General features: G+C 54.3%; 1 protein-coding gene across 1 annotated transcript; it reads left to right on the top strand.

Annotated features, from left to right (window-relative positions):
• Positions 1-5,884: 5,884 nt before the first annotated feature.
• LOC113257582 (keratin, type II cytoskeletal 75) lies at positions 5,885-16,067 on the top strand. Its single transcript, XM_026501804.3, has 9 exons — positions 5,885-6,445; positions 6,986-7,200; positions 8,153-8,213; positions 8,562-8,657; positions 9,496-9,660; positions 11,537-11,662; positions 11,804-12,024; positions 13,405-13,439; positions 15,373-16,067. The coding sequence occupies exons 1-9, from the start codon at positions 5,948-5,950 to the stop codon at positions 15,609-15,611; spliced, it is 1,656 nt and encodes a 551-aa protein (XP_026357589.1). The 5' UTR covers positions 5,885-5,947; the 3' UTR covers positions 15,612-16,067.
• The last annotated feature ends 1,530 nt before the right edge of the window (positions 16,068-17,597 follow it).

Below are 17,597 nucleotides of genomic sequence, written 5' to 3'. Positions count from 1 at the left end.
CTTTCAGCACTATTCCAGGAAGGGAGGTGACAGCAGCGTCCAGCTCCTCTGATATAACCTGCATCTGAACCTGGCCCTTTCAGAACGGCTTCATCCCACTGATTCCAGAGCTATGCTTGGTTTAGCACCCTCGAAGCCCCCCTGCAAAGCTGCATATCATCCATTGTCCTTTGAGTGCACACAAAGAAAGCCAGCTAATTCAAAGAGTCCTCTGTTGAGTGGCTTCCTCTAAGAGATGAATTTTTTTGTAAATAATGAGTCATTGATTTTTTTTGTTGTTGTTATTTTTTACCCTCTGTCTCTGGGCTTTTGTATGTTTACCCTTCTTAAAGCAGAGCACAGAAAGGTACCTACTCTCCAGGTTACCTTGACTCAATCTCTCCGAGCTTAATGGCTCTCAGTTTCCCGACATCATCGTCATTGTCACTGTCCTCAGCATCAGTGTTGGCTCACGTGGTGCCCACAGGGCAGCTGGGTGTCAGGTGGCCCAGCGTGACACCCATCATGGGACAAGGACTCCTAGGCCACCGCTGGATGGCCCATGGGCCCGGCCCTCCTGGAGATGGTGGAAAACACAGCCCCACATCCAGAAGCTCCTGCCCATGGAAACTCCCTGGTAAATGACGCATCAGAGATGTCTCAGACAGGATACACAGCTTTACAGACAAGGTGGGTGTGCGTTCAGCAGCTAAATGCAATCCCATCTCGAGTATCCGTGGATGGATTCACTCTGTGATTTACCTATGAGAAATGTTAAACCAAGCCAGCGCCCCCAGCCTCTCCTTGTATGCTCAGGCTGGGCCCTCACGTGTGTGCCAGAAACGTGGCCTCTGGAGCCCACGGGGAGAGTAAGGCTCATCGGAAGCCCTCAAGGCCCATCCTGTGATCGATCATGACACGCACTGTCCGAACTGCAGATTTTCAAGTTTGTTCTAGGGCCCCTTATACGACTCCCCTGCGCCATATGCGTCCATCTTCCCTTCCTCACAGCCCAGCAGGCTGGCGGTGGGGGAAGTCATGCGGAACGACGCCTCTATATCTAGGCCACAAGACCCTAGGGGGGACAGGAGACAACAGTCCTGGTTCCAGCTTTACTCTCAACTTCTTGTGGGACTCCAGGCCTCACTCTCGTCACCAGAAATAGGGAAGCTCTTGATGGTGTACTTCATGAGCTTTTCTGGAGCTGAAGTGAACGGCAACGGCCAGGGGGCCTGGATCCCAGATCACGGTCTGGCCTCCGAGGAGGACGTGGCCCTGCCAGGTGTCCCAGGGCTCCCTGTGCTCATGCTGTGCCTGCTCGTATACATACGGCGACACCTTATTGTAGTGGTTCCTTTCCTTGAGGCGAGGGGGATGACAGTGCGTCCTCCGTTGTCGTGGCCCGGGACCCAGCACATTGTAGGTCCCAGCAAATATTCGTTGAAAGGATACATGAACAAATGAACAGATGCACGTTGGATGAAGGCTCCGGTCGGCAGTGCCTCTCAGATGTAACCGGGGTGAGAGATGGCACTGGAAGGCAGGGAGAGAAGGGCTCCTGTGATGTCCAAGGTTATGGGACACCGGGCGGTGCCAAAGCCCTGCATGGCTTCTGGCTGTTACTTCCCAGCCTGTGACACACACCCCAGACCTCGACAGCACCCCTGAGCCCTGGAAGGAGCCGGTGGATGGCGTCAACAGCTTCCTGCGGCACCGCGGTATCACCCGGCCCGCCCAGCCTGTGCCTGCAGGCGGTGGCGACGCGCCGTTCCTCCTGCCGGGGTGTCTAGGTACCGCACTCTCTGTTCACAGAGGCCCAGGAAGAGCCACAGGGGCATTCCATCAGTCCCCCACTTCAGACAGCTCTTGCTCTGGGTCTTCTCATCGCTAAGGCTCCGTCGGGCTCCAAAAGCCCGACTCTACTCCTTCATGTCACTTCTCTCCCCAGACACACCCAGTCGCCACCACGTTGCATGGAGACTGTTGTTTCATGAATGTTCTTGAGATATACGTGTCCGTGTGTTCACGCTTTGCACATGCACGTCTGTTGGGAGTGTCTGAAGAACTTGATTGTGGAGGGAAGGGGCTGTTCCACCTTTACTTAAATGCAAGCTTGAATGAAAGAGCACCCCGTTTTGTTGCTACGATTGGCTGAAGGGGACTTGAGAGCTGCCTGCCCACCTGTGCAAGGTATGCCCCTGCCCCAAATCTGGGCCCCAGGGAAAGGCCTGTTATGTCGGCCGTAGAAGGGAGCAGATCAAAGAGGCCTGGCCGTGAGCAAATGTTGCAAGTCGTGAATCTTGGTGGTTTCTTGAGATGGACTGGTACGTCTCATGCCCTTTGGGCAGGAGCTATTGCCATGGAATGCAGGGGGAAGGGGACCATGGGCTGGAGGGTCTGACCCCCTTAGAGGCAGGCCGGGTGGCACCTCTTAGAGGTCCCAAACGGGAAGGAGGTCAGCTGCCCTGCCATGCACCGATAGCCCTGGGGGAAAGGGTTTCCGGTTGTGACGTCTCTGGTACCACAACAGACTTCTCTTTTCTCTGCTCAGCCCCTGGCAGTTGTAAACTGGCAGAGCCATGTGTGGCTGCCCCTCCAGACAGCCTCAGCTCCCCTTTGTCCTTCAACGCAGACCCAGGAGGAAGCCGTGGTGTCTGCTTTGTTCCCCGCTGTGTCTCCTGTGCCTAGAACAGTGAACATCTGGCACACAGTAAGTGCTGATAAATAGTTATTAACTAAAGGAGAGGTCCATCCCAGTGTATGCAGGGGTTGGGAGTGGGTAGTTCGGGGCCTGGGTCCTCGGAGATTGTCCGCAGGGACTTGGCTCTGTGCGTCAAAACAGTCTGGTCTATGGAATTACCGAATCCCCTCTGTCCCCACCCAGCCTGCCCTTCCTTCTCTGGCCTTGGCCTGCTTGGAAGCCAAAGCTTCTTGGTGTGTCCCCTCCCCACCCCACCCCGACTTCCTAGGCTTTGGGAGGCGTGCTCCGTGCCTTCCTCTCCTCCTCCACTGATCTCCACAGCCCTGACTGCCACTCCCGCCTGGTCTTCTCAAAATCTACCACCACCCAGGACCTCTGTGTCCCTCCGGGGATGGGAGAGCCCACCCTGAGCTGGGTGGACAGGGAACAGCCTGGGGCAGCAGAGTGCATACCATAGCTCTTGACCCACCACCCCCCAAAACCTCAAGAAAATTCCTCTGGACAGACCCAGGAACGCTAAGGTAGTTAGAGGAACTCAGAAGAAGTGGAGAACAGAGAAGAGTATGGAGCTCTTCTCTAAACCAGACAACCTAACTCGGGTGAACTTCTGCCACAGTTCCATGCAGCGTAGTAGGAGCAAATTGGGGGTGGGGAGAAAAATACCCTTGACCCTCAGGGGTAACCTAGCTCCCAGACCATCAGAAGACCAAAGCAGTGGAAAAGCACAGTGACCTGCAAGCCTGCACATGTGGTCTCAGGAAACAGGCAGAAAGGGGTCAGTACCTGCATCCGGTTTATCTGAGAATCTTTCTTGGGGGTGAGTTTCAGGCAGAACCATGGAGGAGGTTAAACATCAAAACAGAGAACTTTCCTTGGCAGAAAGGAAAGAAGAAGGTATTGATAGTCTCAAGTTTTGAGGTTTTAAAGGGGACAGTGACACAGGCTGTCAGGAGGCTGGGCCGTCCTCGGCATTCATGTAGACATCGTTCACCCGCGAAAAGGTCACGATGAAGGTCAAAGGCCACAGAAGGAGTGAAGGAAGAAGAGAAGTGAAGGACTTACCTATTTCCACTTATGTCACCAAAGTCAGTGAGTGAGACAGTCCAGCTCTGGAAACAACAGTCCGGGTGGAAAGATCAGAGAGAGGAGGGAGGGAAAGAAGTGGGCAGCCCCAGACACGAGGCAGATGGAAACGGGGTGAGAGGTAATGCCTGGGAATAGGACTCTCTGGAGAGGGCATGGGAAAGAAAGGAAGGACCCAGGCAGGAAGGCAGACTGGAGTCACAGGAAGCGTGATTAGAGAGAGCGGAGGTGGCCCCTGTTCCCACGGGCACAGGCTACGGTGCTCCCTAAGCCTCTCCACCGGCGTCTGTTCCGTGGAAAGCTCTGAGAGTTTACTCAGCACCGGTCAGGAAACAAGTGTCTCTTCTCTGGAAGGAAGATTATCATGCAATGAACACAAAACAAAGACAATTATTCTTTCCGCCCCAGACGCACGCACCACCCGGCTCGGACCTGGGGGCCCTGGCAGCTCGGTGAGAGAACTCCTATGCTCCTCTCACCCTGTATCAACAAAAGCTATGATTCATAGGTTCCCTGTGGAAACTGAGACTCTCCAGCAATCTCTCAACGAGGAGAGCTCCCCCCGCCTCAGCTGCAAGGAGGAAAGAGCTCCGCGCACAAGTGCCAAGCTGTCATTCCAGGCCGGTGAGCGTCGGCTAACCCATCGTTCCACATGTGTCTCTGAAAGGACACCTGTGTGGGAAGACCATGGAATCTGGCTCTGCTTCCCATAGCTGGGCACCCCTGGTCTGCTGGCTTTACCATTCAGGGACTCAGTTTCCGGCAACCGAATACATTTCCATTCCTAACAATGTCCCTGTCTGGCTCCCCCCAGGGTAGAGGCAGGGGGGTGAGATGCAGAAAAAAAGGGGAGACCAGGAGCTTGCAGGTTTCCATCAGTTTCCACTAATGGGGATGTAGGGCACAGCCCACAAGACTAACAGGGAAAATAAGACAAATGTCTGGGGTGCCCTCCACTCAGTGCAACCACTGAAGCTCTTCTGATGAAGACTGAAAGCCAGGGATCCCCGGCCTTCAGCCAGTGTGGCCAGGCTAGGAAGCTTCTGGAATAAGGCAGCCTCAGACAGAGCTGGGAGGCAGTTTATGGTACATCGGTGACTTCGTATAAATTCATGAACTTCAGTTCTGTCTTCCTAGAAGGACCACAAGCTTGTTATTAAAGAAAAAGAACGTGTATGTTGCTCCTTTCAAATCCCCACCGGCCTTGCCATGGGAGGGACACGCGGCTGGCTCTTGGCTCATTCGTGCTTGATGGCACCGGGAGAGAGGATTCGACAAATGTTTCCGCAGCATTCACGGGTCGCAGGCATTGCAACAGCTGTTTCCCACATGATTCCTCATCGCAAACCCCACTTTACAGACACCCGAACTGAGGCCCGGGGAAGCTTTGTGAGCGGCACAGGGTCTCACAACGAGTAAGAGGTGGGGCTGGGATTCGAACCCATCTTCCCACCCTCACAACTTCTCTCCACAGGAGACAGAGGGGCAGGTCCCGAGAGTCCCATAGTGGAGCAGACAGGATTTCCCACTCCGGGAAATCAGGTGTGACCTACACAATAGAGAAGGAAGCTTCTGAGAAAAACAAAGGCGCGATTCCATCTGGGTGGTTTCCTAAGAAAGATGAGCGTGGAGCAGGATTTTTAGGACCTGGAAGGCCAGTGTGGGGCAGGGGACACAGCGGGCACTTGCTGCGAGAAGGCTCTGGAGCAAGAAGCACCGTGGGGGGAGAGGAAGGCCTGGGAAACAGGGAATCGGCACTTGTTTTGACACACGATGTTTGCACAGGAGGGAGTGGGTCCCAGGCCTAAGAAAGCGGGTTAGAAATGAGGCGGTGTTTGTAGAACCCATTAGGAGATGCATGATTAGGACATGACTGAAAGCAATTAGCGCACTTCTCATTAGTTGCTGATCAAGTTGCGACTGGAAAGGAGTTTCCGCGTGGGGGAGAATGCCAGGGAACCAACCAGTGGCCCTGACACCATCGCGGAGGGGCGCTGAGCGTGAGCTCAGGGCCTGCGAATGCCTGGGAGATGCCATCAGAGGCCTCCCTGGGCAGCGCCCCACCCCTCCCGCAGGCCCATAAAAGCCAAGGCGGCCTGGGGCTCCCCAAGTGCCCCGTCTTCTCCATCCCCTGTGGCACGCGCCCGTGTCAGGAGTTCTCCTCGCCAGCCTCGCTCAGCCACCATGTCCAGGCAGTCCAGCATCACCTTCCAGACCGGCAGCCGCAGGAGCTTCAGCACGGCCTCGGCCACCACCCCAGCGGCCGGCCGCTCCCGCTTCAGCTCCGTCTCCGTGGCCCGCTGCACGGGAGGCGGTGCGGGGCTGGGCAGGATAAGCGGCGCCGGGGCAGGCTTCGGGAGCCGCAGCCTCTACAGCCTGGGGGGCACCCGGCGGGTCTCCATCGGCAGGTGCGGCGGCAGCTTCCGAAGTGGCTTTGGGGGCAGGGCCAGCAGCGGGTTTGGGGTCAGCAGTGGATTTGGCTATGGGGGCGCAGCCGGAGGAGGCTACGGAGCCTCGGGCTTCCCCGTGTGCCCCCCTGGAGGCATCCAAGAGGTCACGGTCAACCAGAGCCTCCTGACTCCCCTCAACCTGCAAATCGACCCCGCCATCCAGCGGGTGCGGAAGGAAGAGCGGGAGCAGATCAAGACCCTCAACAACAAGTTCGCCTCGTTCATCGACAAGGTGAGCCGGGGGGCGACATGTGTGCCACTGGGGTGGGGGGGCAGGAACTCTTGGAGAGGCCCCCCCCACGCACAGGGAGCAGCACTGCAATGGCCTCCCTGTGGAAAAACGCATCCGCTCAACAAGTACTTCACAAGTGGGACCAGACTGGCCCTCAGGACCTTGTGGAAATTTCCCTCATCCTCCCTGGGGGCCGCGCGGTTGGTTCAGCCAACACTGAGGGAAGAGTTCAGTTGTTCTCCACAGGAGACGTTCCCGCCGAGCAAACTCCGCTCACCCAGAGCAGGTGCGGTCAAGACACTCGACCCCAGAGTCGAGTCTCCCCATAGAGACCTCCGTGCCCACCACACCAGTTCTATGCAGGCCCCAGAGAGCAGGGGCGTGGCTTCAAGGGTTTTCTCATTTTGATTTGGAGTTGTCAATCATATCGCCGACAGATGGGTATCCAGTGAAAAGCGTATTTTTCTTCCCTCCCTTATTAGTTGGAGTGTCTGGCTCTGCCTCCCCAGTTTCTCAAGATTCCATCCTCCCTCCCTCCAGGTGCGCTTCCTGGAGCAGCAGAACAAGGTCTTGGAGACCAAGTGGGAGCTCCTTCAGGAGCAGGGCTCCAAGACGGTGAGGCAGAACCTGGAGCCCTTCTTTGATGCCTACATCACTGACCTCCGCCGGCAGCTGGACGGCGTCACCACGGAGAGGGGCCGGCTGGACGCTGAGCTGAGGAACATGCAGGATGTTGTGGAAGATTTCAAAGTCAGGTAAGGGGAAGGCGGGCTTCCGGTCATACATGGTCGTCTCAGGACTCCTTTTTGTAAGGACCAGCAAGGTGCAAGGCAGCAAATGCCAGTGTGCCAGCAGGGAGGTGTGGAACTTGCAGTCACCATCCCATGATTTGAAGAGAGCATGGAGTAGGGTCACAAAGGGACTCTCATCTCACGCATCACTATGAACAAGAAGCCTGTTCTAATCTGTCCACATGACCCCAAAGGGATGTCTGCGTCATCTAACATAACATGGCTATTCTGGAAAGCATAATACCATTTCACAGCCAGGATATTCCTTAACTCCGCTGGCGCGGACACTATAATTGAGCTGGAACATTCCCCGTGTACGCGAGGCCATCCTCCAGGGAGAGGCAAAATTTGGCCATCGTCCAGGCTGCAGTAGGTGAGGTATCCAACAAGAAAGGATGGCCCCCCTAACCCCTTGGCTGGCTTGCCCTTGGTTTCTGAGTTAGAGCCACTTCTATTTACTAAAAGTATGCTGATCACATGGCTGCTCTGAGGTTCAGTGAGAACACGTCAAAATCTACCAGGAACAGTTTCCTTCCTGGACAAGCAAAATTCACCCCACAGTTCCAGCAGACACTTGAGGCGGCAACATTTTTTAAAGATCGAAGTTGTGCCTCTCTAAGATGGAGTTGCTTAAGTACCTAATTCCATTCCCGTAAGCTCCCCGCTCACCTTCTAGTCTTACAAAAGGAGGAAGAAGAAGAAGAAAAAAAACTTCTGGCAGAAGAAATGATTCCCCTTTTATAGAGGGAGAAATAGAGGTTAAGTGAATCACCCCAAGTCACGCACAGGTCAGTGGAAGAGCTGGAAAGGATTTGAGGTCTCTTAACTCTTGCTACACCAGAAACACTCCCCAGCCTCGGACGAGTTCAACTGAACACTTGCTCAACAGCACGCCCCCTCTCCTCTGTGCTCACAGGTACGAGGACGAAATTAACAAGCGCACCACTGCCGAGAATGAGTTTGTGGCCCTGAAGAAGGTGGGTGGAAATGTCTCTCATAGGAGAAGATCCGAGACTGAATCTCGGAGTATGCAGTGACTCGACCCTTGAAATGGCACATAACCCTTGAGAGGATCTGGAGAGTTCAAATCTGCCAAAATACTCCCTCTGTAGTTAGGGCCCCCTGACCCTGCTAGGGTTTCTGTTAGCTCCGGGGACTCAAGCCCCCAGTTCTCTGCAATCACCCACACACCCCAACCCCAAACCCCAGACTCAGAGTTTGCTAAAATCTAACCCGGGAGGGCCAGGGAGGAGTCTGTCCAAGTTCCACTGGACTCGCTGCTTGGGGCTGGGGTCTCAGAGGAAAATCCTGTGCTGTTGTTCTAGGATGTGGACGCGGCCTACATGAACAAGGTGGAACTGGAGGCCAAGGTCAACTCTCTGACTGACGAAATCAACTTCTTCCGGATGTTCTTTGAGGCCGTAAGAGGCTGCAAATGTTTTTGTCCCTCCTAGGTCTGGAGCCTGGAAAGAAAAGGAAGCTGCAGAGAATGTCATCTACATGGGGCCTCCATCCAGCATCTTGCCCCAGAGGCTCCAAGTTGGGGCTTGGGTGGTCACGGGCACCTGGGAGACCTGCTTGAAATCTTGCCACACTAAGCCCTACTCCAGCTCTGAGGCTGCTCCCCCCACCCCACAGCATAGCAAAGAGGGAGTGCCGATTCTCGAATCCCAGGTTCCTGGGTAGCATTTCCAAGGAATCAAGACACAACTCTCCCCCTCCCCTCCCAGAAAAGTTCATAAAAGGCAAGTTGCCCCTCAGCTCATTGCTCAGGGTGCTTCTTGCCCTCCGAAGATGCCTCATTCTGGGCACTGCCACTGTGAAGGCAGAGACCTGGGTCTTTGAAGGGGAGAGAGAAGTAGGGAGCGATGAGGTCACACTGTACAGGGAGAAGCAAGGTCCTAACACTCACTGTATCCTAAAAACCTTTGAGGCTGACCTATGGATCAACATATGTCATATTCAACTCAATATAATTTGGACCAGAGGACACTGACCCACCCTTCATACTCAGGGAAAGCACAAAGGTGTGGGTCTTGAGAAGCTATGCTGGGGGACACACCCCCATCACACTGGTCTGTGACCCAGAAACTTCTCAGGGATTGGCATGGGAGTCCCTAAATGGCTTCGTGTGCCCAGGGAAGGGCTGGAAGAATCCCTGCAAAGAAGGGATTCCTGACCTAGACGGGTAGTCAGTCGCGTGATTTCAAGAACCTTTCTTTTTATGCCTTGGTGACGCTGAGTTTTCTGCCTCTGCAGGAGCTGTCCCAGATGCAGACCCAGGTCAGTGACACGTCCGTGGTCCTGTCCATGGACAACAACCGCAGCCTGGACCTGGACAGCATCATCGCCGAGGTCAAGGCCCAGTACGAGGACATCGCCAACCGCAGCCGGGCCGAGGCTGAGTCCTGGTACCAGACCAAGGTGAGAGTGGGCACCTCTATGATAGGTTCCAGGGCTAGTGTTATCTGAAGCCCTGAATAATCATTTAATTATTAGCCACGAGCATCAGGAAATACATGAGCATTTCTGTTTCTTTCAATGTGGCGCAAGTGTCTGGTTCTATGAAAAGTCAACTTGAAATGGGTGTGGAAACCCAGCCATTCACACTAACATGCAGTCAGGCAATGTTGGGTGCTCAGGACAGCCCTCGTCCCCATTATCACTTATGATCTGGTTGGGCCTGGGTGAGACTCTGAAACAACCAAGAAATAGTCATGCAGCTATTTCTAAATGGCTTATTTATTCCACACATCTGTGTCAAGCAGTGTTACAGAGTCGTAAATAAGTAAACTGCAGTTTAATTTTGGTCTGAGAGAGCATGAAGTCAATGGAGGGGTCATGGAAGGGAAAAGACCATGTAATAAAAAGCTTCCAAGAAGAGGTGGGTCTTCCTTCCATTTGGAAGCATCCAGAGACAGTAGATTGCCAAGGATGGGGGAGGGGTTTAAGGCTGAGCAAGCAGTCCTGTGGGGGCTGGAAGACAGAAACGAGCACTTTGCCAAGCAAAAGTCTCTATATCAGGAAGGGGGGGTTGGGATGACCTTGGAGAGCTACTGTCCAAAGTCACAGATGGTCAGAAGAAGGTTTGGCGTTGGAGGGTGTAGGAGACTGGATAGTCCAATCCAGGAGATCAGCTCCCTGCCAAACGCAGACCCCTCTCAGGGCCATGCCTGAGGGTGGCTACATGTGGCTTCCACCCTTTGCCCTGCTGTGTGCACTGCCTTAGTCCCTACCACTGCAACACGGTAGGAAGGAAGAGGGTGTCAGGTGCCAGGGGTGCACGGTGCAGAGTCACGCCCCCTGCGGAGGCAAAGGCAGATGGTGAATGGGGATGAAATGTGCCTGAGCTGAAATTTACAGTGGTTGGAACTTACCCTTTTGTTGGCCGTTGGTTGTTCCCTTAAACCACGTGTATCTAGAACTGGAGGAGCTGGGCCACTCAGCACTTTGAAAGCCAGACAGATCTTCACTCGGGCAGGGGCTCTTCTTCCCTGGGGAAGGTGTGGGCAGGAGAGAGGGGCGTTGGTCTCTCCCTAATGAGTGCATCCTGGATATGCACCACTAGGCAGAGAGCTCCCTCAGATGGGGGATCTTGTTAAAGTCTTCAGAACCATGACCCCTCCAGCCTGGCTCCATCCAACACCGATGCCCTGTACCTCTCCCCTGCACCCCCAGTCCAGATGTCTGGAGGACTACCAAAATTCATGGTCACATGGGTCTGGGTGTATGCCCCGTGACCGGGATCCCCAAAGGACGCTGACACGTCACCTTTCCTCCCCCCTGCCCAGAGCTCACCATGCTCCTCCCTGCTCCAGGGTCTTCACACAGGCTGTCTCCCCTGTCTGGAATGTTCTCTCCACAGCCTGTCACTTACACCACTCCTTCCCATCCTTCAGCACGCAGCTTGAGCCCCTCTATCTCTGGAAGGACTTTCCTGACTCCCTCCCCACAATTCCATATCTGGGTCAGATTCCTTTGTTACACTACGTTCATTTCCTAAGGGGCACTCATCCCAGTTTGGAACTATAAATTCAATAATAATTCATTAACATCTATCTCCCCCAATAAACTGTAAGCAGGGGTCTGATGATGCTCTCCGTGATACTCCCAGAGCCTAGCACGTGCCTGGCAAGTAGATGTGCCTAAGAAATGTCACACAAACGAATGAGCGAGGGAGTGCGTGAAGGATCAGTGAACGGCTGGGCCCGCAGGTGGTCCGGAGAGCCAGGCTGTGTGCACAGGGAGTACCCAGCCCAGGCATTTGATGAGGTGACTGACGCTGCTCTGATTCCATCAGTACGAGGAGCTGCAGGTCACAGCGGGCCGGCATGGGGATGATCTCCGTAACACCAAGCAAGAGATCTCCGAGATGAACCGGGTGATCCAGAGGCTGAGAGCTGAGATCGACAGCGTCAAGAAGCAGGTAGAGTTTGGGCAGGGCTGAGAGCTCCTTGCTCGCTCATTTCTCCCGGGTCATTCTGCCGTGCTTCCAGGACCCCGCCCCAGAAGCACCGCACCTCCAGGGGCTGTCAGTAAGGCTCATGGCTTCCTCCTTTTCTTACAGTGCTCCAGCCTGCAAACGGCCATCGCTGACGCAGAGCAGCGTGGGGAGCTGGCCCTCAAGGACGCACGGGCCAAGCTGGTAGACCTGGAGGAGGCCCTGCAGAAGGCCAAGCAAGACATGGCCCGGCTGCTGCGCGAGTACCAGGAGCTCATGAACGTGAAGCTGGCCCTGGACGTGGAGATCGCCACCTACCGCAAGCTGCTGGAGGGCGAGGAGTGCAGGTGGGGACAGGTGGACCAGCGCCACTCCAGCTGCGAGAGCATTTCTAGGGGCTCAGGTGCCTGTGGCCCCCTCCTCTCCTGGAATGCAGATAGAACTGGGCTATAAGGGGGAAAAAAAGGTGCAATTTCCTTCTGGGCCAGTAAATCATTATCAAAGGCCCTTATCTGAAGTACAACTGCTTTTCACACCCCATAGAAATCTAGGATCTGATCAGGTCCAAACTAGTCAAATTCTATCAAAGGAGAAATTGTGTTAAGTGGTAGGTCTGGGTACATGGTATGAAAGGCTCTGGGCTGAGAATGAACTGTCCCAGGATTTGGGTGGACAGGCCTACCACTAACTAATTACGTAACCTCAGGAAAGTCAGTATCCTTTCTCTGGTCATCAAATTCTTCGGTGATGGAATAAAGGGGCCAAATCATCTGATCCCCAAAGCTCAGTGGGAGCTTCGTGCTCTGCCGATTACCAGCTGTGTGACCAAGGGCAAATTACTTTACCTCTCTGTTTCTCACCTGTGAAATGAAGATAACTATGGTTTCTATCCCATATGTTATTAAGAGGGTTAAAATAAGGGAATACACATGAAGTTCTTAGAACAGTGCACGGTACACAACAAGTGTTCGAAAAATGCCGGCCATCATTCAGTTTCGTGGCCAAAGATACGGGCTTTGGAGCCAAAGGAGTCTGGCTTCAAATCTAGCTCTGTGATCATGGGCAAGTTAATGAACCTCTCTGAGCTTCAGTTTCCCCATCCATCACACTGAGGTAACAATACCTACTTAATGGGGTCATGGGAGAATTAAGTGGCATAATGTAGTAACAGGTAGGTAGTGCTTTTTAATGTTCTAAGTATGTGTTTATGAATGAAGCCCAGTTCTGTCCCTAGCACGGGAAAGCAAAATTACTCCAGTTGCTACAATAATAGGCTGATCATTGTTATTGTTATGTTTATGACTCAGTCTCCTCTCCACACCTCTAATCACCCCAGCACTGCCCCGTGCAGGACAACAGTCCATTGTTGAGAGAAATCTTCTTGTTCCTTAAGGAGCCCTGCCTTTCCAGCCGACCCTAGTGTATGATTAGCTTTAATTTTCTCCAGGTGTCTACCTAGTTTGAACCAAAAAAAGGTATTTCTGAGATTACAGGTTTTCCTCCTAGAACCTCAAACTCTGCGTTATGTCATTCATTAGATTATTATTTTTAATACTACTAGTATTTAAATAATTTCAACCTCCACTTACTGCTGCAATAAACATAATAAAGGGTTTTTTTAATGTGCTTAATTGCAAAAATGTGATTTCAAATGCCCACGAGCTGCTGGACATAATAGTAACGTTCCTTCTCCCTCCTCCTCTCCCCCCCCCCCCCACCCCAATCAGGCTGAGCGGAGAGGGCGTTTCTCCAGTTAACATCTGTGAGTATGACATCCTCTGTGTCAGCTGGTGTGCACGTGGTTGGGACAGAGGCGGTGGCACCATGCGGGAGGTCGGAGGGCATGCATGAGGCATCGGAGGGGACCCCACGGATAGGGTTCATTTTGACGTTTGAGGTCTTGAATTCGTTAAAAGGAGAAGCATATTAGGAGTCTTTTTTTTTTTTTTTTTTTTTTTTTTTTTTTTTTTTTTAGGACAGAGTCTTTAATGTCCCAATTCTTACCTCTTTGCAAGGGACAGAGCACCACAGAGAGGGTGAGAGGAGGTTTTCTGGGACCCTTCTACATGGGTTTAGAAGACCCACAGGTTCTGCCCCCTCCCCACCAACTCCTGGGATTCCACACCTTTCTCACTGGGGGTGCAAGTCTAGTTCAGACACGAGCATTCACTGCGGACAGGATTTATGAAACCCTGGTGTGTTCTCAGCCTTTGGAGGGAGGCTCCACGCTGGGCCCAAGGGCATGGCCAGGAAGGCCGCCCCCTTCCAGAACGGTGTGCAGAGCAGCCCCGCTGCTCCGTCTTACGCTGCAGAGCAGGACAGCAGAAGGTTACCCGGGTCCCTCAAGGCAGTGAGAGCACCTCGGCCAGGGCAACCGGGAGCAGCAGCCCGGGAATGGGAGCAGTGTTAGCGAGCTGGCACAGTCCCGTGCCGCTGAGGGCAGAAGTCACTCGCAGAGCTCACTGCTGGCACCGTGAGGCCAACAGGGGTGACTTTTACAGCTTGCATCCCGCAAGTGAGTTTGGTTTTCTTGATGCGGGATTCACAAAACCAATGATTCTATTAACCGACGGCTCCAGAAGGCGAGCCCTCGGAACTCCCCAGCTGTCCTCCTTCGCTGATAGCCTTGCCTGGCGGCTCCAGAGACCCCCAGAGCTAGTTTGGGGGGTGGCTGCCATAACGTCCGAGGTTCCCTCTCTCTTGAAAGCGCCTGAAAGTCCGTGTTTGTTATCTAGGGCTGGCACGTCGCAGTACCACAAACTGGGGGGCTTCAAACGAGGGAAATGTACTGTCTCACGCTTCCGGAGAACTCTCGGTGCTCCCTGCCCTGCATCATGCCGATCTCTGGCTCTGTGATCACATGGCCCTTTCCCTATGTGTCTGTCTTCATGTGGGTGCCTTTCCTCTTCTTATAAGGACACGAGTCCTATTGGGTAGGGCCCTCCCTAATGATTTTATCTTAACTGGATTCCATCTGCAAGATCCCATTGCCAAATAAGGTTGCATTCACGGGTACTGCAGGTGAGGACTTCAACGTATTTTTTTGGAGGACACAATTCATTCCCTAACAGTCCATTGTTATTTCAGTTTCGCTTCTGAAGAGCCCAGTGTAGGGTACGGGATGTTAAAGGTGATGGGTGGTTATGAAAGTTAGGAAATGAGCAGGTGGGGGAGGGGGGAGAATGGGAGCAGAGTTGGCTGGCCAGTGGGTCATCTGGCACTTGGTCTAGCAAGATTACCCCAGCCCCATTCTGGGATTCGGGGTGCAGAGGCTGGGGACACCGAGGCAAGTGTGTACGTGCCCCCCAAAAGGAAGAGAGACACCAGAGCCAGACCCACAGAGGGAGATGGGGACAGAGTGGCAGGGGAGTGTGTTGGGATCAAAGGGAAAGAAATGCTTCCTGGAGGCAAGAAGTCTCCATTGAGCTCTGGAAGGAAAAGCAAGACACCAAGTAGCAGAGAGGAGGCAGGAAGCCATTAGACAGGGAGCATGCCCGGCATCACAGCCCAGGGAAAACCAGGCTGAGCACAGGACAGAGCTCTCACTTAGGTGGGTGGGGCAGCTGGAAGGAGGCAAACAGCTGCCTGACCAGACAACCCCATCCTCACACCACGGACTTCGGGGCGCAGGCCCTGACACTCCAGTCTCTTCTCTCCTGCCCTGGCTTCTGACCCTGTCCCCTGTCTTCCGGCAGCTGTGGTCACCTCCACCGTTTCCAGTGGCTACGGCGGTGGCAGCAACATTGGAGGCGGAAGTCTGGGTCTCGGTGGGGGCAGCAGCTACTCCTTCACCTCCAGCACCGGGCACAACCTGGGCGCAGGCCCGGGCGGCTCCAGCTTCAGCACCAGCAGCAGCCGGGGCCTCGGAGGCAGTGGTTCCAGTGTCAAGTTTGTCTCCACCACATCCTCCAGCCGGAAGAGCTACAAGCATTAAGTGAAGCCACCCGCTCCCCCACCCCTGCCCTGAAGCCTGTCTGCTTTCTGACCTGGCCTGTCTATGCTCTCAGACAGGATATCTGGGTCCTTCTCCCTCTTCTCCCCTGGCCCACCTGTGCTGCCGGGAAGGAAGCCTGGTGTCCTGGCTAAACCCCTTCCCCAGCTTGAGCCAGCCTCCCCGCTCCTGACAGTCCCCAGAAGGCTCCCACACCCTCTCTGTGCCGATGCCCCCCCCTTTCAAGATTCACATTTGGCTTATCTTGCAGAGACCCCCCCCTTCAACTCTTCCTTCTTCCTCCCCACCTTCCAGACACAGAGTTGGGGAGTGGGTGTTTTCCAGGCCGTCTCAATGCCAGGTTCGCAGCCCACCCGTCTCACGGTGCTTATAAGCTCCCTGCTGGGAGTGAGGGCTCTCTCTCTTCCCTCCCTGGAACGTGTCTATTAAATGCATGTGTAATGTGTTTGGTGTCCAGCCCTCTGCTTGGCGTGGTGATGCAGCACAGAACAGTCCCCCTCCTCTCCGGGCCACAAAGAGTGCCCAGTGCACATCCGATCTTCCCTGCTTCCCTCAGAACGAAGACTGTTGGGCTGGGGAGATGGGAGGGATGAAGGGGGGCAGACTGCCAGGCAGACTCCATCCTGGTGTTTCTGCCACTTCCTCCCGCCTCTTGTTTGGATGCCTTCTTTGAGAAGCCCAAGCCCCTGGGCAGCTCTGTCCATCCTCCCAACTTTGCGTGTCATTCAGGGCGATACCATCCCCTCCCAAACCCAGACTGTTTTCTGAGGACAGTGACGTAGGGTGGGCCGCCCAGCCCTCCTCGAGCAAAGGGGCTGATTGTTCCCTGACAGCTTCAAACTTGCAGACCTGAGCAGAGAAATAACAGGCCAGGAGAGGAGTTAAAAGTCAGCCCTGGGGGCAGTGCTTTCACCAAGCAAAGGAGCCACTGAGACCATAATTGCAGGCGGCAGTGAGGCACCCAGGAAGCTCCCACATTCCTGAGTTTACAGTCTCCGGAACCCCTCCCATAAGGCCTGAGACTGGCATCACCTGGAGTGAGGACCACCCATGTGGACTTAGAGGAAGTGGGCTCAGGGCTCAGGACCCTGCTCAGACCTGGTGGAAGTCAGGAACCAGGAATCTGAACCACAACAAACCAGGGTGCTGTGCAGGAAAAGCTAAGTGGCAGGAGCAGAGAGGCCATGAACCCAGAGAAGATGAGTGTAAAACCAGGGGCTAAAGTCAGGAAGGGCTGGGGGGATGGCAGGAAGGAGAGAAATGACACCGAGGGTGATCGTTAAATGTCCCTGGTCCCCAGGGACGAAAAGAGTAGAGGGGACAGGAATCTGGAGAGAAATCCTGAGTCTGCCACCCTCAGACAAACCCCCTCCCCTCCACCAGGGTCAGGTGCAAAGATCCTGTGGTCAGACCACAGTGCCTTAACATCAGCCCAGCACTCACCAGCCATGTGACTGCGGCCGGGTCTCACAACGACTTTATGCTTCAATAGCTTCATGAGCAAAACAAGAATAATAATAGCTACCCCACGGTGCTGCGTGAAGATTAAATGAGAAGACTGGTGTAACTCCCTATAGTAGCTGCTCAATAAACGTTGGCAACGATTACTCTCACCCTCACCCTCACAAAGTTAGATGAGAATCCAATGACATAATGCTTACAGCTGACCTGCCCCATGGTCTGGCACAGACTGAGTCCTCAGGAAAGGAGGTTTCTCTTCTTTTCCCAGCAACAGGAAGGGCATAATCCAGTGCTTGGGTTCAGAGTCCAGGACCTGGGAATCCAAAGAGAGGAACAGCTTAGAAACAGTGGGAGTGCCTGCTGCGTGAGCCTGAGAACCTGTCCGGGCGGGGGGCTCGGGACCCAGGCCTGCCCCGGGCCCGAATCCCCAGGCCAGGTCCTGCCCTGGGTAGGGTGTTCCCCATGATGATTAGGGGGCAGGAAGACGGGCGCTGGCCAGACATGCCA

This window comes from Ursus arctos, unplaced genomic scaffold (assembly GCF_023065955.2).
Source record: "Ursus arctos isolate Adak ecotype North America unplaced genomic scaffold, UrsArc2.0 scaffold_26, whole genome shotgun sequence".
NCBI classification, from domain to species: Eukaryota; Metazoa; Chordata; class Mammalia; order Carnivora; family Ursidae; genus Ursus; species Ursus arctos.
This window is presented reverse-complemented; position numbering and strand designations above follow the sequence as displayed.